This window comes from Mustelus asterias, chromosome 4 (genome assembly GCF_964213995.1).
Source record: "Mustelus asterias chromosome 4, sMusAst1.hap1.1, whole genome shotgun sequence".
NCBI lineage: Eukaryota > Metazoa > Chordata > Chondrichthyes > Carcharhiniformes > Triakidae > Mustelus > Mustelus asterias.
This window is the reverse complement of record NC_135804.1, coordinates 146,860,946-146,883,223: the sequence shown is the minus strand read 5'-3', so window position 1 is coordinate 146,883,223 and position 22,278 is coordinate 146,860,946. Positions and strand designations below refer to the sequence as shown.

General features: G+C 39.0%; 1 protein-coding gene across 9 annotated transcripts in view; it reads left to right on the top strand.

The window, feature by feature from the left end:
* The window catches only part of atrx (ATRX chromatin remodeler), a 178,298-nt gene that overhangs the window by 144,471 nt on the left and 11,549 nt on the right, over positions 1-22,278 (top strand). For all 9 annotated transcript variants that reach the window (XM_078211911.1, XM_078211909.1, XM_078211912.1 and 6 more), the window contains 4 exons: positions 1,219-1,413; positions 18,011-18,160; positions 20,129-20,254; positions 21,100-21,195. In XM_078211911.1, the coding sequence (XP_078068037.1) occupies positions 1,219-1,413; positions 18,011-18,160; positions 20,129-20,254; positions 21,100-21,195 (567 nt within the window). The remainder of the gene's footprint in view (positions 1-1,218; positions 1,414-18,010; positions 18,161-20,128; positions 20,255-21,099; positions 21,196-22,278) is intronic.

The window sequence follows — 22,278 nt, the reverse complement described above, 5'->3', positions numbered from 1 at the left end:
TGAGTCAGTTTGGTGAGGATGTTCCCTTTACATTCCGAAAGTTGCAAGAAATTAACTTTTGCTGTTGACTTTTGGGTATTTTGCTTTAAATTATATACAAATGATGACGAGTGGAGTACTGGAGCATACAGTATGGAGGAGCTGAATTGAAACAAATGGTAAATAATAAACTGCTTCAACATCAACTTGACGTAAACACAATTTGCTATCCAGTTCAGTAACCTTGTGAATGTCCCTCCCTTCGTAATGCCTTCAGCATTCTTCAAAAGTACTCAAGTAGACCAACATGGACAGAATACTCTTGTGATGGTGAGATTCTTCAATTTCACTGCAGTTCTTGTACAGTTGCCATGCTTTGGGGAAATAACACAAGAACACTTTGTGTATCCTGAGGTTGTCAACACCTTTGGAAAAATAATTTCTTTAAATATTTGTGGTAATGCAGTACTTTTTAAAGTTTGGATTCTTAATCTTTAACAAATATCTTGCTTTGTTGTACTTAATCCAGCTTTTGAGCACCATGAATAAGTATATATACTGTGAAACGAGCTGTTTATCCCTTGAGTAAAGCACCTCTATCTTGCAGTTTTATTACTGAGGCAAGACTATTTCTAAGGGTTTTAAGGATATATAGTTTGAGCACCTCTGATCTGCCAGCCAGCTTTGATTTGGAACTAGCTGCACAGCCAGCTTTGATTTGGAACTAGCTGCAACTGGTACAAAGACAAATATGACTCCATAGGTAGGAATACTGATGTAATTCTGACACTGTAACCAAATTCACGCAGCTGCTACTGTTCCAAGAAATATTTGTGTCTATCCTTTGAAAAATCTGCAGAGAAATGCATTCAAAGGAGCTCAGCTGACTGGTATTTCTGTTTAACTCTTGCATAAACTGGTTCCATAGTGATATTTGGAGTAATTTCAGCCAGTCAATCTTGATGCTTACTGCTATAAAATGGCCTGCCAGTGATTAAATCTGTTTGACAATTTGGCCTGTTGCAAATGGGACATAATTCGCTCCTGACGTGATATGATTGTGTAGTGGAAATCCTACACTTCATCCAGAGAGAATAAACCTTTCTACTTTTCACCTAGGGTGCACTGTGCCACGCAGGTGTTGGTCATTATGGAGGGAAATTGGGGGCTGTGGGGAGCTTTGGGGAAAATGTTTATCCAGAGAAGCATAAATTCTAACATTCGTGTTTTTAAAAACAGGGCACTATGGAGGAAAAGATTTATGATCGACAGGTAACAAAGCAGTCGCTAGCGTACCGTGTCGTTGACCAGCAGCAGATTGAGCGTCACTTCACAATGAATGAATTAACTGAACTCTACACTTTTGAGCCAGATCAGCTGGATGATCCAAATTCTGAAAAGAAGAAGAAGAGAGATACTCCTCTGCTGCCAAAGGTTTACCTCTTTAAGAACCTTTAATGTTTGTCAGTAAATGTTTTACAGATTCTCTCCGATGGGAGCACTTTCAGTGCCACTTGTTGCAAATGGTGTTGGTGATCTCTGATTTTGTCTCATTCAATCAATTCTTAGGCAAGTTACTGCAGATTCCAGGAAATTGGAGCATTTTCCATTAAAATGGATAGTAGGAGGAAAATAAATGGAAAGAAGGGAAGCATAGGAGAAGAATAGTGTCGAAGGGAACAGATGTGCGAATGGATCAAGCAGGTGAAGATTGGATGTGGGCAAGGATGATGTAGTCGGGCAAGTGATGTGATACTGAAGGGGAGTTGGGACTGTAGAGGATCGAGTGGGTAAAACAAGGAAGACTGACATGGTTATGGTGATGAAAGTGGAGAAGATAAAGATCGAGGTACCAGTGTTGGCGATGAAGATAGGCATTGTATTAGGGAGAGATGGACAGAATTAAGGGCAGGTTTAAACTGGTAGGGTGGGATGTGTGAAATGGAGAGTAGAAGACACAAGAATAGATGCATTGAAGTGGTGGGGAAGAAGGAAGAGATATAGACATGAGAATGCAAATGAAAAGTGAACCTTTAATTTTGAAGGCAAGATTAAGAACATAACATAAGAAATAGGAGCAGGAGTAGGCCATCTAGCCCCTCGAGCCTGCCCCGCCATTCAACAAGATCATGGCTGATCTGAAGCGAATCAGTTCCACTTACCCGCCTGCTCCCCATATCCCCTAATTCCCTTATCGATCAGAAATCTATCAGTGAAGGAAGAACAAAAGGGAGAATTGAGAACAGCTGGTGAGATGGAAACAAATGGATGGGGAAAAAATTAGGGACTAGAAAGAAATGGAGGTGGTGGTTAGATCTGCAAACGAAAAATTAGCAAGGGAGGGTGAGGAGAGTGAGTGATTCAGGATTTGCCACCAGCAGTATAGCTAAGGCTCACTTTCTTTGGCACAAAGGTTGAAAAGGAATGTACAGTAATTGCTGCCTTCACATTGTTTTGGTTGCATTAGCATTCACTGCCATTAAAGGTTATGCACTGTGAAATATTGCACGAGACATGGTACAATACTGAGTGACAGAATATAGTTTCTGTGCTAATGATTTCTCTTCACTGTAGCAGGATAATTAGCAGCCTAAAAATTACAGACCCCTATAAATTTAACATTCAAATTGATCCTATGGTCCATCCCATTGTGCTTTTCTTTTCTTAACCATTTCACGCCATGATTTAGATCTAGAATTTAAAAATCTTTTCAGTTGTTTAATTTGAATACTTTGTTCTGTACTATTGAAATGAGTTTTAATGTATATGATGTACCTTCCAACTATTTGAGTTGTGGGCAAAGCACCTGGTCTGTAATGGAATATGATGCAAGACATCATATTCATTGGGTTGGGATTTTCTGGGCCCAGTGCGGTGGCCCTGGCAGACATGGTGAACCAGTCAAAAGCCCATTGACATCAGCAGGACTGGAGGATCCTGGTGGTGGGCGGGGCTGGAAAATCCCACCCATAATTTTATGCAGATAGTTTTATATCAACTCTTAGCATGCTAAATATCACTAAAACATCTTGGTTGGGGAGGGGTTTAGTCAATTGCCATTAGTTCCAAGCACATGTATGCATGAACTAGTGCTAAAAAAGACTAGATTTCTCTAACTAATATGAGCATTTTTAATATCTTCAGTATATAGGAACACAGTATCTTGACGAAGTGTTGACTTGAACACTGAAATAATTAACACACAGCAAAGCAAATTAACAATGACCTGCATACATTTCTAGATTAAGTTGAGCTTTGCTTACCAGAATTGTCTTTGTAAGCAGATGGATAAGTTTGAGCAAAGAGTTTTTGAAAATGTAATATTCTCACTTTGATTTGGCTTTAATTTGAGTACTCTTCAATATATCACAGATGTAAGAAAGTTATAAAGATTTATTTTTGATGTACTTCATGTAACTTTGTGCTTTGCAAAATTGAACCTGATTAGGCCACCTACTGTATTGTAACAGATTGTGGGGTGGGATTATGCTGTTCTCGTTTTTTTGATCTGGTTGACAGCCTTAAGAGAAACTGTCTTAAAATCTGTTTTTTAAAAATCCATGTAAAGTGAAATCCACAATTAGTGGTTTCATTTGTATGTAATTTAGATATCACGCAGTTGGCCCCAGTTAGATTTTCCATATTTAAGTAAGAGGCATTTGCAATATTTTGGATACCTGCTTTGCAGTACTACTTGGATCTATTAAGCGTGAGATTTGCAATTGATTTTCTAAATCACTAATAGACGCAGCTTTTAATTTAAAGAAGTAACGATCTAGAGAATCGACACTTTTTTTTATTTTCAATTCAATTTTTTGGATTTGACTTCTATTCTGCTATATTACAAAAAGGAATTTTTACTAGGTTGTTTGCTAAGAGGGTTGTGTTATTTCCAGATTGCACTTGTCACTTCTTTCGGGAGTTTGATTAGCATTTGAAACGCTTATTTTAAAAGTTGAATTAATTATGAAGAAAGAAGATAAACTCAAATTGAAGTACCAAGGAGCCAAATTCCACTCATGGGGGAACTATTAGATTCCTCAAACACACTTTTTAGTACAAGGTTGAAAATCCTTTCCCTACGTATTATTCCGTCTTATCACATTACTTTCTAAACTAATGTGTTCCTACATATTTCTCAACACACTTAGTACTATCTCTTTTCAGCTTACTTAATCTAAAGAGGTTCAGTAGAACATTTTTAACTTTCAAGATGTTTTCCTACATGAAAACCTGAACCATTGTGCAATGAAACTACCGTAGTAGTCCTATGTTTCTGTAGTAATGTGTTATGATTTTGTGAAGACTCTGGCTGGAATTTTACTGCCCCGTCCACCATGGGAATCGGAGCAGGCAAGGGGGCGCCCACTGGAAAGGTCTGTTGACCTCGGGCAGGATTTTACAGTTTCGGGACGAGTGAGGCTGTAAACTCCTGCCCTCTGTTTCGCCATCTAATATCTGTTCTCTGTTTCCCATCCAAGAACTGCTGTTTTTGCTTAGAAATTGTCAGGTTTATTGAACCTGTGGCAGAGATTTGTGTAATATTTGGGTGCCAGTGGATGAAGTCCTTTAATTTGTATATATTTCATTTTGAGATGATTTTTCAAAATCTGACATCTTGTTGTATTGAGAAGTCCATAAATTAGTTATCTTGCTATATTACAATGCCAATTAGCGGATGTAAGGTAAGGCACTTTTCGGAGAGGCAGATTAAGAGTAGCAGAATTTCAAGTGTTTTTGAACAAAAAGATGTGGATGGGGTAGGGCACTCAAAAGTGGTGGCATGGAACATTCTGAATTCTGTTATAGACTGTAGTGTGTGACTTTAGGTGAGGTGCTGGCCTAGTGGTATTATCGCTAGACTATTAATCCAGAAACTCAGCTAATGTTCTGGGAGCATCAGCTTTTGATTTAAACCAAGGGTTATCGTTATTTTAAACTTGTGGCACAAAATAAAGTTTAAAGAATCTATTTCCAGTAGACTGACACGAATTATGCTGAAACTTCTTATTCATGCTTGTTATCGGCCATATAATTGCAGGCCTTGCAATACACTGGCTGCTAATGGTGGCGGCACAATGGTTAGTATTGCTGTCTCACAGCTCCAGGGTCCCGGGTTCAATTCCGGCCTTGGGTGACTGTCTGTGTGCATGTTCTCCCCTTTGTGTGGGTTCCTCTGGATGCTCCAAAGATGTGCAGGTTAGGTGGATTGGCCATGCTGAATTGCCTTTAGTGTCCCAAGATGTGTAGGTTAGATGGATTAGCTATGGTAAATGTGTGAGGTGTTTGGGAAAGGGCCTGGGTAAGATACTGTCAGTGCAGTCTCGATGGGCTGATGGGCCTCTCCTGTATTGTAGAGATTCTATCAGTAATGACATTAATCAAACAATGATTAATTCGGATCATAATCTGGTGCAATTAGTTTTGCACCATATGTACAAGACTAGACTTTTGGAATTCTAAATTATCTGCCATTTTCTACTATCCACTTGATTATGGAAATTATGAAGATATCACCTCAAGTGGAAGTTATGCTGCCGCTTTGCAGTAATTATAGCATTAAAGGCATAATGAGATTTGATTCCATTGACTTGTTCATAACTTTGTTTTATCAGAAAATTAGAAGATTTTTAAAAAAAATCAAAATTAAAGATAAATTTTGATTAAAAGTAGAAGTTTGTTCTTCAGCAGTAAAGGGTTGATGTGGTTTAACTGGCTTTTACTATGCTAAATGACAGACATAACACAATTGCCCTCACAAAGAGTTTATTGTCTGAAAATATTTTGCAGTATTTGCTCTAGCACTTAAAACCAATTTATATTTTGGGGACCGAGTTTAGAATTTCTCAACTCCAAAAGATGTGGTTTGCTTGCAATATAACACTTAACCAGATGTTCCATATTCTTTTAGCCAACACTTGATATCAAGATCCTATGGCTCATATTAACCTAATTTAACTGTTGTTTTGACAGTGCTGTAAGCCCTCAGTTGCTGAGGAGATCAATCCAGTGATTTTTCCCTTAGTGGTTTGAGAATTGTGCAGTGAATTTGTTTTTTGAGGTTCGACGCTCTCTTTTGAAAACATTTTGTCAACATATGGGAAAGGTTTTTAATTTTCAGGTACAATTATCAACCTTAAGTTGGTTGCATTGTTTTTGACAGATAAATAGTCGCTAGCTTCCCTCTACTAGTAATTTCACTTCCATTTGAGTTCTCATGAAAAATTAACCACCCAGAAGGTGAAGTTCTAAGTATGCATCCCCTTTGTCACGAACCTTAATACAACTTCAGTGAAACAAAAAGATGAGCTCAAGTGGATCAACATCCCAAAACATAATACAATCAAGATTGATCACGTTACTTTTGGATTGGAAGCAAGAGTGTGGAAGTTGAAAAAGTATGGAAAATTTTGGTGAAAGGATAAATAATCCTTTGTTTTACTGATTTGTTCCAATCTCAGATATTGGCAGGTAGTATTTTTAAGTTTGTGATGAGCAATTTTCCATTAGTCAAAAATTGAATGCTCCTTCCTGGGCATTAATAAAATGTCTTGCACTTGGAAGTGCAGTGATATAATTTGTTGATGCAGTGATGATCCATAATGCCACTGGATCAATGAAAAGCACTTGAAAGGTTAAGAGGAGCCATTTAAGCCTTTACAATTATCTAGTTTCGATTCTAACATTAGGAAAATGCCAAATGACATCTGTCACACGAAAATGTGGATGGCAAGGACATTTTTTAACATTAAAAGTGTTCTCTCAATATGCTAGAAATAATGGAGAGCAGTTCTCATCAATGTTTTTTTTCCTGAGACTTGGTCTGCATCTCACAAACAATATTATGCTCACAACAGCATGATGTTCCTTGGAGACTTTGCTCCACTGATTATAGTGTTCCTGCCTCTGCACTCACCTCTTGGTACATGTGATGTCTTAGAATATGAAAAGCAGCACACCATTTAAAGCTTCAGGTCTATATAATTTGTTTAGTTGTAATAGAACAGTGAGAGTGGGCTATTAGCAGTCTCCATTAAATATCTGGTAACCTCTAATTATTCAGTTGGTTACCTGAGGGTATTTGTCACATAGAGAAATGTAACACTATAGAAATCATAGAAGAAATCATAGAAACCCTACAGTACAGAAAGAGGCCATTCGGCCCATCGAGTCTGCACCGACCACAATCCCACCCAGGCCCTACCCCCATATCCCTACACATTTTACCTGCCAATCCCTCTAATCTACGCATCCCAGGACTCTAAGGGGCAATTTTTAACCTGGCCAATCAACCTAACCCGCACATCTTTAGACTGTGGGAGGAAACCGGAGCACCCGGAGGAAACCCACGCAGACACGAGGAGAATGTGCAAACTCCACACAGACAGTGACCCAAGCCGGGAATTGAACCCAGGTCCCTGGAGCTGTGAAGCAGCAGTGCTAACCACTGTGCCACCGTGCTGCCCATGTGCCACCGTGCTGCCCATGTGCCACCGTGCTGCCCCTATGGAGTTACCAACTTTGCGCTGCCTTATATGAAAATGTTTTTCTGTCGAAGCATTTTTTTTTTAAACCGTTAGTGAATGATGATCAGAATCTACTACATGTAATTGCCAATTGGTTATAGTCATTCAGTTTTTACAACACTTAAATCTGTATAGCTGATTTTGAAGTTGAGGTGACTTAAAGAATACCCTCCAGTAATCAGTTATAGTTTCATTAAGATGTGAAATCAGGCATTAAAGAAAACGTACTTTGCAGGAAGCACTCATTTAAAATCTCATTCACCCCAAAGTTTGCAGAATTTTGAATAGATAGGGGAACTCGGCAGTGAATTACAATCTAATCGTGGTCAAAGGATCTTCAAATGTAGCAAATAGCTTAGATATATTTTGAAATTTTCATGTTTGACATATTAAATTCAAAGATTGCAGAAGGAAAAAAAGCAATGAATAATTTTGGTAAAATCTACTTGGCAATGTAAACTATTAATTAGGTGTGGGAGAGGAGTAATTGGTGGCGACACATTAAAATTTTCCTGAAAGGGGGAAAGAATCAGTAGCAAGGGGTTTAAGGTTGTGAAGGGTCGAAAATGTCCCAGTTTGACACCATGGAGGAAATGGTTGAGTGATGGAGATGGGTGTTAATTGTCTTGTTCTTGAAAGCTTATCTTTTGCCTGTGGTTGATGTCACTGAGCAACTGCAACTTGACAAAGGAAGAATGAACTGTGTAGGGTTTAGATGAGTTGCAACTGTGTAAGGTTTAGATGTGACCACATCTAGAGTATTGCATTCAATTTTTGTCTCTGTATTTAAGGAGGGATATATTTGTGTTGGAGGCAGTTCGGAGAAGCCTCACCTGGGTTGGTTCTTGGGAAGAAAGGTTGCTTTATTATAAAAGGTTCACTAGGTTGGCCCAATACTGATTGGAGTCTAGAAGAATGGTGGGATTTCCTAGAATCCCCACCTTGCAGAAGAGGCCATTTGATCCACTGAGTCTGCACCAACTCGCTGGCAGAATATTTTACCCAGGCCTTCTACCCATCTAATCCCACACATTTCCCATGGTTAATCTATCTAACCTGCACATCTTCGAACACTAAGGGGCAATTTAGCATGGCCAATCCACCTAACCTGCATGTCTTTGAACTGTGGGAGGAAACTGGAGCACCTGGAGGAAACCCACACTGACTAGGAGAATGTGCAAGCTCCATACCAAATCACCCAAGGCCAGAATTGAATCCGGGTCCCTGGAACAGTGTGAACCAGGTGATCTTTTTGAAATGTATAAGATTCTGAAAGGGCTTGACATGGTAAATGCTGAGAGAATGTTTGGCTTATAAGGTGTGGAGATGCCAGCGTTGGACTGGGGTGAACACAGTAAGAAGTCTCACAACACCAGGTTAAAGTCCAACAAGTTTATTTGGAGCAAATACCATAAGCTCTCGGAGCGCTTCTCCTTCGTCAGATGGAGTGGAAATGTGCTCTCAAACAGTGCATAGAGACACAAAATCAAGTTACAGAATACTAATTAGAATGCGAATCCCTACAGCCAGCCAGGTCTTAAAGGTACAGACAATGTGGGTGGAGGGAGCATTAAACACAGCTTAAAGAGACGTGTATTGTCTCCAGACAGAACAGCTAGTTCTGATTTTGTGATTTTGTAACTTGATTTTGTGTCTCTATGCACTGTTTGAGAGCACATTTCCACTCCATCTGACGAAGGAGCAGCGCTCCGAAAGCTGATGGTATTTGCTACCAAATAAACCTGTTGGACTTTAACCTGGCGTTGTGAAACTTATTACTGGCTTATAAGAGGCAGAGTTTACAAATGAGAGGTCTCCCATTTATAAAGTCTGGAGATTTGCAGATATGGATTTATTGTCTTGGAGGGTCGTTAATCTTTATCACTCCAGAGAGCAGAGGAGCCTTTCTTTAAATATATTCAAGGCTAAATTTGAAATATTTTCTGATCTATGAGGGAGTAGAGAGTATAGTAGAGGGCAGGCAAGAAAGTGGAGGTAAGGCTACAATTACATCTTATTATCAGCGTTCCATGTTAAGAGTTATGAAAATGCAAGTCTCATCTGGAAGTGGTGAATAATTTAAGTCTGTCATTGTAAGACAGTGGATAGACTGCAGTGGGAGGCAGCATCTCATTGGTAATGTCAGTGAACGCCTGTTTTCTTAAAAGCATTATTAAAACACTCCATGCAGCACTTTCATATGAGCATTATGCAGATTATAACCTGGGTGGAAGGGCCTTGGAAAGAGGTCCTTGTCAAACAAATTTGAGAACCATTGTTCTTGGATATGAAATAAGTAAAGCTGGTAAATTGCAGCTTTCCGTCTGTCCGTCCCTTTTCTGTCAGGTAGCTAATTGAATAGAAAAATCTCCAGACTTTTTTGCAATTTATACCAAGTAAAATTGCTCGAGACTAAATTGCAATGATGGATCTATCAACAAGTTTGAGGTATTTACTGTGAACCAACTGAAGATTTTGGTGTAGCCTTGCCAATTAGTATTGCAATTGAAAAGTTACAAGGGAGGATTGGGGAGACTCATCCTTCTAGTAGTTACTATTTTATCAATTTAATACATAGTTTTATGTATGTCTAATTCGAAATGCTTGAACAGCATGTACACTGTAAATGTGCTCTTGATAACTCAGCGTATTGCCTGCTTTTGTACTTGGCTTGAGGACCCAGAGTTTCTGCCTCACTCTAGGCTTTCTGCAGATTGCTGGATATTGTTACATGAGTAAACCATTGTGCTTACAAAGACTTTTGTTGTGCCACTGGATAAGAACTAGCCATATAATTCTGATTGGCCATGTGTTGCTTAATAACACATCAGATTTGACCTAGTAATATTCTGGTAATTGGATCACTAAAAGCCCATGTAATGCATCTCAACTTTACAACGGTGATTTCATTGTTTGTGTATTCCTAGCAATTTATGCACATTAATAGATAATAGAGCTGTGGTAAGTCTTTGTTGTTGAGATGACAGTTGATAAATTCAGTTTGCAACAATGATAGTGATTGTAACTGGAGGGCTTTGTGAATAATATCAGTATGATGTATCATAATGAGTTGAGTTCCCAGCTCAGTAACTTAAGTGTGCAGCTTGATTGTCACTGCATTGGAACAGATGGAAACTCATTGACCTTTGATCTTTTATTTGTTTACTGGGGCTGATAAGTTTTTTTTTCTGCATGGTGGGTCTGTACGATAGGAGACTGATTGCCTTGGGGCTGAGACTCCCAAACTGAGATGGTATGAGAAGAATATGGCATGGGGGCAATAACCTGCATAAACAGAAGAGGTGCATCAAAAGCCTGAATTTCTTTAAATTTTAAAGAAACTGATTAAATTGAAATTCAAAGGAAAAAGTATTATACTGCAGCTTCGCTATAGTGTGACCTCATCACAATCAATTACTGTACATGTGAAATAGCTCTGGTTCATCGAAAATTTCCTTAAAAAGCAACAAGAATTCAAATGTTCCATGCTAAGCTATGATTGCCGATACACCTTTGATTGTCTATATAATACAATAGGGTTGGTCTACATCGGTGGCAGCTGCAGGCACTCGCCAGGTAAACACTGCCTTTTCACTATTGTAGTTGGCTGCCAGTACCTTACTGAATTGACATTTACACTGATCTGCCAACTCAAATAATCCTGAACACCCCAGCTCTGCCTAATTCCTGTGTTGTACATTTTGCATTCGGTGTTTGAGAATCATTGAAGGAATGGAGCGCTTTTTTTGAGGCATGATATTGAAGATGTAAAGAAAATTTAGAACCAGGCAGACAGTAAATAAGATATGTGGGTTAGGTTGATTGGCTATGGTAAATTGCCCCTTCGTTTTAGGGGGATTTTCAGGGTAAATATGTGGGGTGGCAGGGATAGGGCCTGCATGGGATTGTTGTCAGTGCAGGCTCGATGGGCCAAATGACCACCTTCTGCACTGTATGGATTCTGTAATTCAAAGTATGATTTACCATGCTTTAGTTTCATACTTTATACCAGGGGCGGCGGCACAGTAGCACATTGGTTCGCACTGCTGCTTCACAGCGCCAGGGACCCGGGTTTGATTCCCGGCTTGGGTCACTGTCCGTGTGCAGTTTGCACGTTCTCCCTGTGTCTGCGTGGATTTCCTCCGGGTACTCCGGTTTCCTCCCACAATCCGAAAGATGTGATGGTTAGGTGCATTGAGCCGAACAGGTGCCGGACTGTGGCGACTAGGAGAATTTCACAGTAACTTTGTTGCAGTGTTAATGTGTAAGCCTTACTTGTGAAACAAATAAATAAACTTCTAACTTTTTAGTTTCGCATTTGCTGATTCTGGTGTAATTCATCCGCTATGATGTGTTGGAAGTTGGCATGAAATCAAAGGAACTGCAATTCCTGGAGAACAAATGGAGAGAACTACTTTCAAATTAAACTTCACTTAACTGAAAGGACAAATCGGAGTTCGGTGACTGTCTTACGATAATGTTGAGGCATGTTTTTGATTGACTGAATCAGCACTTCATTTCCTCAAACAACCTCTAAGAAACATTTAACCAGAGAAATATAGAAAATTTATGGTTTCACTGGCTTAGCCAGTCAATGTACTTGACTGCTAAATGAGCGCAACCTTTTTTTGAAAGGTAATATCTGAAGCATTTCCATCACATGAAAAAGTATAGAGTTTGGCCAATTTTTGCTTAGGAGCAGCTATGTGCTATTTAGCTACATTCCCAAGTTTGCCTTCTGTTGCAGCCTGTAAAATATGAGAAGTTAAAGGTGTGATCGGCTTAGCACAAAATTCAAAATACATTTTCCTGAAAGAGAGCAAATGAATTCCAGAATTCTAACTGGGATTGAAATCCATTTTTGCAGGACTTTGTAGCAAAGGCCAAGATTGTTCAAGAGTGCAGAAGAGAATTTGGTGCTGATAACTTTTGAGTCCATTTTAAATTTATGCCTTTTGATCCATTTTAGTTGTCAATTCAAAAAGTTTCCTCAGTTGTTCCAAGGAGTCTTTTGAAATATTTTTCCACTTTGCCTCAACATATGTATGAAATTATTTTTCACTTTTAACCAGCTTGAATGCAGAGTGTCATTGCATTTGAAAGTTTCCAAAGTCTCACTGAGATTCCAGTGATTGTGTGCATATTTCTCCTACTCACTGAAATAAGGGCAAGTCATCAAATGTTCTTTTATGTTCAAAATTAATGCTATTACTGTACTATTTATGGTGTTTTCTATTATAAAAAATATTAGCTAAGGAAATTAAATCTTGGTCAAAGAGGGGGCGGAATTGTTCTGTGACAGTCACGCAAATGGCTGCAGATTTACTACCATTCAATCTGTGTTATTGGCGAAAACCAATTTCACCCAACTGTTTCTCAAAAAGCTGCATGCATGGAGTGTGGATCTCCAACTGAGGGCTTAGCAAAATAAATGTTGTAACCTCTTGTAGAGAATTTGAGAAAATGGTCGTCAAATATTGCTCCACAATCTGGTGGTAATGACTGAACTGTCAGCATTCACTGTCATTACACCATTGAAACTAACTACTTGCACACATGCTGAACACCATAAGCATCCAGAAATTCTGTCAGTGATTCTATGCTCCAGACACTTGAGTCATCCCCCAGACTGCAAGCAACTGGAAATCTTGTGAAGTGGTGGGAACTTGCACTTTGTGCTTAATCTTTCTGTAAAGAACCTTGGCAAGAAACTTCACTTTGAATGCAGCATAACAATTTTTTAATGGTGTACTAACTTCATAATTGCTGCTACCCTCTGACCCTGAAAAGCTAATTTTGTTCTGCAGATTGTCAAATTTCTCCATGCTTAAACAAATCTGCATATATTAAAACAGTTTATCTTTGGCATAATTATTTTTATGAACTGAGAACTTAAATTAAAATGAAGGCCATTAAATGCCTTTTATTTCCTGGCTTGCTGAGTGCGGAGGCTAATACCAAAATAAAGTTTATCTCCTTCGACTAAATGCTGCTATACCGTTAACATGTACAGTACAGCCCAAGCTGTTTTCATCCTCTGAATCCACTGAGTCCATTTCCTGCTATGTGAGCAATTTGCATTGTCTTGTGGCTCTAAGTGATTAACAATGGTATTTGTTTGAAGGTGCTTTCACTTTTTTCATCACCTTCCATCCATTAAATGAGGAATAAAGCTTAGACTAAGAAAAGCAAACAAGCACAGAGGGATGTAATCTAAAACATATTTTGATGACACTATTGCCTGAATATGCACATATTGCATTCCAGCACATTGTTTTCAATAATGTTGCCTTGGTTACAAATACATCTTTGTCAAGTTAGCATTGCTTTACCTATTTCTTCATTTACCCTATCAATAAGTGTTTTTTCTTTTCTGGCAAAATTTTATTTGGGTTGACAAACAGATGTAAAGTTGATTGTGTTTCAGATTTTCAAACAGTCATAGTGGTTTACAGCATGGAAACAGGCCCTTCGGCCCAACTTGTCCATGCCGCCCTTTTTTTTAAAAAACCCTTAAGCTAATCCCAATTGCCAGCATTTGGCCCATATCCCTCTATACCCATTGTACCCATGTAACTATCTAAATGCTTTTTAAAAGACAAAATTGTACCCACTTCTACTACTACCTCTGGCAGCTTGTTCCAGACACTCATCACCTTCTGTGTGAAAAAATTGCCCCTCTAAACACTCTTGTATATCTCCCCCCTCACCTTAAACCTAGTAGGGGAGTTTTAGACTCCCCTACCTTTGGGGAAAAGATATTGACTATCTAGCTGACCTGTGCCCCTCATTATTTTAGACCTCTATAAGATCACCCCTCAGCCTTCTACGCTCCAGAGGAAAAAGTCCCAGTCTATTCAGCCTCTCCTTATAACTCAAACCACCAAGTCCAGGTAGCATCCTAGTAAATCTTTTCTGCATTCTTTCTAGTTTAATAATATCCTTTCTATAATAGTGTGACCAGAATTGCACACAGTATTCCAAGTGTGGCCATACCAATGCCTTGTACAATTTCAACAAGACATTCCAACTCCTGTATTCAATGTTCTGACTGATGAAACCAAGCATGCCGAATGCCTTCTTTACCACTCTGTCCACCTGTGACTCCACTTTCAAGGAACTATGAACGTGTACCCCTAGATCTTTGTTCTGTAACTCTCCCCAACGCCCTACCATTAACTGAGTAAGTCCTGCCCTGTTTCAATCTACCAAAATGCATCACCTCGCATTTGTCTAAATTAAACTCCATCTGTCAATCAGCCCACTGGCTCAATTGATCAAGATCCCGTTGCAATTGGAGATAACTTTCTTCACTGTCCACAATGCCACCAATCTTAGTGTCATCTGCAAACTTGCTAACCATGCCTCCTATATTCGCATCCAAATCATTAATATAAATGACAAATAACAGTGGACCCAGCACTGATCCCTGAGGCACACCGTTGGTCACAGGCCTCCAGTTTGAAAAACAACCCTTTACAACCACCCTCTGGCTTCTGTCAAGAAGCCAATTTTGTTTCCATTTAGATACCTCGCCCTGGATCCCGTGAGATTTAACCTTGTGCAACAACCTACCATGTGGTACCTTGTCAAAGGCCTTGCTAAAGTCCATGTAGACAACATCAACTGCACTGCCCTCATCTACCTTCTTGGTTACCCCTTCAAAAAACTCAATCAAATTTGTGAGACATGATTTTCCACTCACAAAGCCATGCTGACTGTCCCTAATCAGTCCTTGTGTCTCTAATGATTTTTAGAGCTAGATGAATCAATTATATTTTCGTAGTATTATTTGTGTGACCTTTTCACTAAAGTAGAACAATCTTAGCATTTTGGTAAATATATATTGGACCTGTTTGACAAACAGCCACCTTTAGGTTAAAATTATAGAGAAGTGCCATCCTCATTTGGACCAGCTTGAATTATTAATTTGGGACCAAGTGGCTGTTATGTTCTGAGGACCACTTCTATTTGGGTTTCAAGAAAATGACAGTCCCAGAAATTGAGCAGAAATGGTTCTGCTAATGGTTCCTAAGTAAATATATTTCTAGTTGCAAGGTAGGAAAGTAAGCATCATCACAAGATCAATCAAAAGAAACAAGTTTGATTTATTTTGTGCACCATCTGTTGTGTGCATAGCAATGCAGTTTGTCTGAGACTGGTCTTTCATGGTTTGAGGATGTTCTGGTAAGAACACACCTATGTCTTTGCCTTATTTAGGTTTTTAGGCATATTAGCATTCCAATTGGTTTGTGGCTGTGCAGGTTCCCTGCAATCATATTACATTAGTTTTTGCACTTACAAGAAGTTGACTTCAGTCTTCGAATGAAATTTTAGGAGTATAAAATGGATGGTCATTCTAAATGTACTCATATCGTTAATGATTCTTTTGAAGTTTTTGGTAAAAGAATTAGGCCCAGACTATTCAGAAGCGATGATAGGAAGCACTACTACACACACAGGATGGTAGAGGTTGGAACTCCTTTCCACAAATAGCATTTGATGCTAGATCAGTTGTTAATTTTAAATCTGAGATAGATAAATTTTTGTTAAGCAAAGGTATTAAGGGATTTGAGCCAAAGGCAGGTATATGGAGTGAGGCCACAGATCAGCTAGATCTTATTGAACGACAGAACAGGCTCGAGGGGCTGAATGTCCACCTCGCGCTCCTCTATCTTTTAAGAATTGCTGAAGTCTTATGTTAATTAAGGAGCGAGTGCGCAGATTTGTGAAAGGCACATCATGCTTGAATACTTTTATGACGCAACAGAGGAGATAGTTGAAGAGAATGCAATGGGTGTTATCCATATGGATTTTAGATCAATGTTTGATAGAGTACCACAACCTCTAGCTAACAAAATTGAGGATCATAGACTTAGGGTGCTGCAGGGCAGGGCAGGGCTGGAGAATAAAGAGATACTGAAAGGAGTGAAATTTCAAAATTTGCTGATAACTATTCAAAGTGTGATAAACGGTGATGTTAATACATAATGACTGCATTAGGACGTAGGCTAGCAGAATTGATCAAGTGGCAGCTGGAATTCAATACATTGAAATGTGAGGCAGTGCTTTATGGCAGACGGGATAGGGAGAGGCACAGTTCCAATGTGTATGCAAGGATGAAGGGGCCTTGGAATACATGTGCACAGATTCTTAAAGATGACATGATATGGGGAGTAATTAGCAAAGCATATTGATTTTGGTCTTCCTAATATAGGAGCATTAAATACAAAAGCAGGACTATTTATGTGGAACTTTATAAAGCTCTGGTTAGCCACAACTAGAGTATTTCATTCAATTCTGGTCACCACACAAGATGAGCCCTTTAGAGGGTGTAGTGAACATTTACGGCAGGGCCTCCAGGGGTGAGGGCTTTTAAGAGAAGCAGGGGTTATTTTCCCTGGAGCAAAGGAGATTATGGGGAGATTTGATGCATGTTTGCAAGATTTTGACAAGCCTAGATAAAGTAGACAAAGGAAAGCAGAACCAGTCCATTCAGATTTAAGGATTTGGGTAGAGATGCAGGAGGAATATGAGAGCACCTCTTTCACATAAAAAGTGGTAATATATTCTATATGTTCTATATGACATGGAGCTTGCTACCTACAAAGCTGGTCAAAGTGGTGACGAATGATTTAAAAAGGAAATTAGTTGGGCACTTGAGGGAAATAAACTTGCAGGGCTATGGGAATATAGCAGGATTACTCTGCAGAGAGCTGTTAAGTTTATTAGTATCAAAGTAGGCTTGCATTAACTGCAACGAAGTTACTGGTCACCACACTGGTGCCTATTTGGGTACACTGAGGGAGAATTTAGGATGGCCAATGCACCTAACCAGCACATCTTTCAGACAGTGGGAGGAAACTGGAGCACCCAGAGGAAACCCACGCAGACATGGGGAGAACGTGCAAACTCCTCACACAGTGGCCCCAGCCGGGAATCGAACCCGGGTCCCTGGCGCTGTGAGGCAGCAGTGTTAGCCACCATGCCACCCCATGGCATGGCTGGTATGGACTTGATGGCCTTGAGTGATCATCTGCATCACAACTCTGAATCATGCGGTTTTTCATTCGTGAAGCAAGTGACTGGACAGTCTAATTGCAAATCAATATGTTAACTCTTTACTCCATTTTCATCAAATGCGATGTATAGGATGCGCGAGATAATTTATGAAATACTTTTATATTTTAGAATTCATTAAATCTAAGTCTAGAAAATATCGTGGAAAAGTTCTTCAGGAACCCAGCACCTTGCTATTGTTCCTAGAGATTTCAGCTGGAATTAGAGTTGTTGAATTGAATCTTGTCTACTGTGTGTACCTCCAGTGATATTTTTTGAAAGGAGGTAGTCATGTGAGGCATGAATGAACAGTTGGCAGTTGATTGTAGTGTTAGCAATTCTGTTGTCGTCATAAAGTAGTGAGCTGCGGTTTTTTTTAAAGCAAAGTGTTCCAATCATAGCCCAGAAGGGATAGTTAGCAATAATAATGTTTGTGTTTTTAATAGGATCACATTTTAGCAGAGATACTTCAAAACCAGAAAGATTACATTGTGGGTTACCATGAGCATGATTCTCTTTTGGACCACAAGGAGGAGGAGGAGCTTAGTGAGGAGGACCGAAAAGCAGCATGGGCTGAGTATGAAGCGGAAAAGAAGGTAAGGAACTTGCTCAACAGCAAGGTCAAACAGATTTAAATTCCTGGAGAGAATTATGTATCTGGCCTAAAATAATTCTGTGCAAAACTTGAAAGCTGACATATATCATTCTAAAATGGGTAGAAAAGTTGCATGAATAATATATACAGGGCCATTTAGCTTCTAATGTCACAATTCATCTAATTGGTTTTTATTTTACATTGGTTTACATTTAGCCAAATGTAACTATGCTATTGTAGATATAATAGATCAAGCTAGCATTTAATTTTCAATGCAAGTATTGCATCTATTTTGATATGATCAGAATCTTGGCTTTTGTTTGGTTAGTGGGAACATTATTGAAAAATATGAAAAACAGTTTTGTTAAGTATAAACTTGAGTTTTGCTCAGTGTTTAACAACGATCTGTATTTGTACAGTGCAAGTTATGTGAAACTGTCCCAAGAAAAATCCCATAGGCCCATTTGAAGAGGGTCAGTGACCAAGAAAGGGAAAAAATTCAGATACTCAAATATACTTAAATAGATGGAATTTTAAAAATAAATTGTGGGATGTGGACATCGATGGCAAGGCCAGCATTTATTACCCATCCTGAATTGCCCATGAGAAGGTGGTAGTGTGTTGCAGTCCCTGTTGTAGGAACACCCACAGTGCTGTTCGGAAGGGGAGTTCCAGGATTTTGACCCAGCAAGGGAATGGTGTTATAGTTCCAGGTCAGGATGGTATGTGACTTGGAGGGGAACTTGCAGGTGGCAATATTCCCATGCATCTGCTGCCCTTGTCCTTTCTAGGTGGGAGAGGTTGTGGATTTGAAGACTCTGTTGAAGGAAGTTTAGTGAGTTCCTGCAATGCATCTTGTAGACAGTGGCAGCAATGTATACTGTCTGTTGATGGTGGAGGAAATGAATGTTGAAGGTGTCTGGTGGGGTGCCAGACAAGTGGGCTACTTTGTTGTGGATGGATTGTGGAAGAGTTATGAGAGCTGCACTCATCCAGGCAAATGGAGAGTATTCTATCACAGTCAACTTGTGCCTTGTAGATAGTGGTCAAGCTTTGGGGAGTCAGGAAGTGAGTTACTCTCTGCAAAATTCCCAATCTCTGACTTGTTTTTGTAGCCACAGCATATTGATATGGCTGGTTCAGTTCAGTTTCAGGTCAATGATAACCCTTCTGGGTTTTGGTGATAAGTATCAAGGGAAGGTGGTGCAATTCTCTCGTTGGTAATTGTCTGGCACTTGTGTGGCACGAATACTACTTGCCACCATCCAGGCCTGAAAATTGTCTAGATGCTTTTAAGTTGGAGGGAGAAAAATTGAGGTTTAAGGAAGGAATTCCAAAGCAAAGGGCATGAGTGCTTGAAGGCTGTAGCATCACCACTTGAGAGATGTGAAGTTTGCACAAAAAGCCTGTCTGATGTTCAAAGAGGGTATAGGGGGCCTACTTGGTCGTGCAGGTTGTTGATTCTTTATTTCCGATGTAGTCACAGTAAATGCACAATAAGTAAGTGTAAATAATTGTTAGCAACGTGGGAAACTTCATGCATAAATTCCATCAGTGTTTGCTGATAAACATCCCCACAGGAAATTCCTGGCCTATATACCTACAAAGATCTGTGACTGTAGATAACACCCAGATACCATTCCATCTGGCCTTGATCGTATGTTTCCTGGTAAAACACTTAACAAAAATTGATCTGTCCAAAGATGATCTCGTAATTGGAGGGAAATCATTGAGCTTCTTAGGATATGTAACTAAAATGCAGCAATTGGTATTCCATGATAGAAAATCTGTGAAGGGAATTTTGTGTTCATAATTTGCTTTAAAACTTCACTTTAGTACCCTCTGAATAAGAAAACAGCAGGATTTGTGCATTATCGATTGGTTTAAGATAAAATTATTCTTTTAATGGTTCATGCTACTGTTGGGTTTCAGAATGATAAACATGGCTTTTATTTTTAACTCCTTCCAGGGTCTCTCCTTGCGAACTAATGTACCAACTGGGATTAATTTCCCTGCTGCCAATTTTAGTTTACAGGCTGCACATTTTCCTTTCAACATAGCAACATTGTCTGCAATGAGTAATCAACAGCTGGAGGTGGGTAATCTGATCTAAACTGGTGGCCCCAGTACCTTTAATAGTAACTTGTTTGGTATTTGAGGTTCAGAACATTGAGATTAATTTGATCTAGTATAATACAAAAATGTATTGTAATGACATGCTTTGTATTTGTCAATTCTTAGTTGTAAGTTCTTGTTTCCAATTGTTCTTGACAGTAAAGTACATGAACTTTACAGTGTTTGTATTACCTAACCCAGAGATTTTGTGGTTTTTCAAATTTTTTTTGCTTTGATAACTTTCAAAGTATTCAGTGTATAAAGATTACATGGTAAGTGCTTGCCCCCCTAACCATCACCAGCCTAAACAGTCCATTGCTGTTGGACAGGGTATATCTCATCTGCATTTGATTTCATAGGTATGATTAGAAATGTGATTCCTGGGTGACTTGAATTACTTTCCTGCTGCAAAAGCTCATGGATGTTGAGATTCTGCACTGGTTGAGATTTGCTGTATCGCCAGGAGTAACAATTATGCCGTCAATAACTTGCATTAATGATGACAATGGCAATTTAATAATGTCAACCCCAAGTTGGCGTAGGCAGTGTGCTTAATTTATCGCAGTAGATAGTGTTAATGTATAATGTAAAAGAGTGAGTGTATTTTAGAGCAGGAATTATGGAAGTAAACACCCAAATTAATCTGACAGTTTAGTTCAATAAATAAGATAATCACAACGATTTGTCCCGATTTTATCTTTTATATATGGTGGCTGAGTTAATTCATTGTTAGTTGAGAAAAAAATATTGCCATTTAAAAATATACTGTATTTAATTGTGAACTTCACTGCGGTCCTTTCCACTTAATTGTTTTTCCTCCTCAAGGATCTTATCAACCAAGGCAGGGAGAAGGTGGTAGAAGCCAGTACCAGTATAGCAGGTGCGAGAACAGAAGCTCTTGAAGACCTAATTGCACAAGTGGTAAGAAACTGGAGTGCTTATTTCTTAAAGGGAAAATGTAATTTGTTCTAAATATCAATAGACTGTTAACACAGAGCAGAATAAGATTTTGTTCGATGCAGTTGACCTTTCAGCAACATTGGATACCAAAGCCTTTGCTTCATACATTACATCATCTTGTGGTCTATAGCTGTGCGTTGATCTGAAACGCAAGTGCTGCATGTTGGAGGTTTTCGTAAGTGCTTCGGAACATTTAGCACAAGAGAACGATATAAAAATATTTAATAAAAAATGAGATGATGCCCCATTTTAGTACCATTAATCTTGGCTTTCATGCTGCCTATTATAGACCATGCTGATTATGTACATATGGTTTTGGTTGAAATAAAAGATATTTGGCTACCATAGTGAAAAATGAAGGAATATTACTGCTCACTGAATAATGGAAGTAGTATGATAAATCCACTTCCAATCTTTGATAGGGCAGATTTTTTTTTCGTTTTTGAATGCAATGGGAGACATTGCCAGGTGTCTAAGAACCTTGTCAGTTGGAATCCAATTTTGCTCCATCCAAAGTCCCTAAACCGCTTCTTTTTATTTTTTTTTAAAAAAAGGTTTCCATTTGGGATTTGAAGGGACTGCAGTTTGGCCAAGAAAGCTAACTAGTATTTTGCATGCTTAAAAGATTAATTTGGATTTTTTTTTATTCTATTCCCTAATCCAATGTCTTTTCATTGCTAGACAAAACAAAGCCGAGCAGGTTTGGTATTTAATTAACTCTGCTGCACGTCCAAGTCTATTTTTTGATGTGAAAGTCATTGGATGATGGGAATGGCTCATAATCTCAGCACTTGAAGAAAGCACAAAAGACAGAATCATAGGACCTTCTAGCCAATGTGTTCTGTCCTTGCCAAGTAAAGACATATTATACTGTGTTCTCAGAAGGTGGAAAACAGACAGACCTAATACTGCTCTTGGGTGCCCTTGTGTCTCAAACTTTCTTTGACGTTAAAGCATTGAAACACAGTTACCTGAGCTGCTGGATTTTTTATGCTGCTCATTCAGATGATTAAACAACTGCAGACAAAATTGTGACTGCTGCCT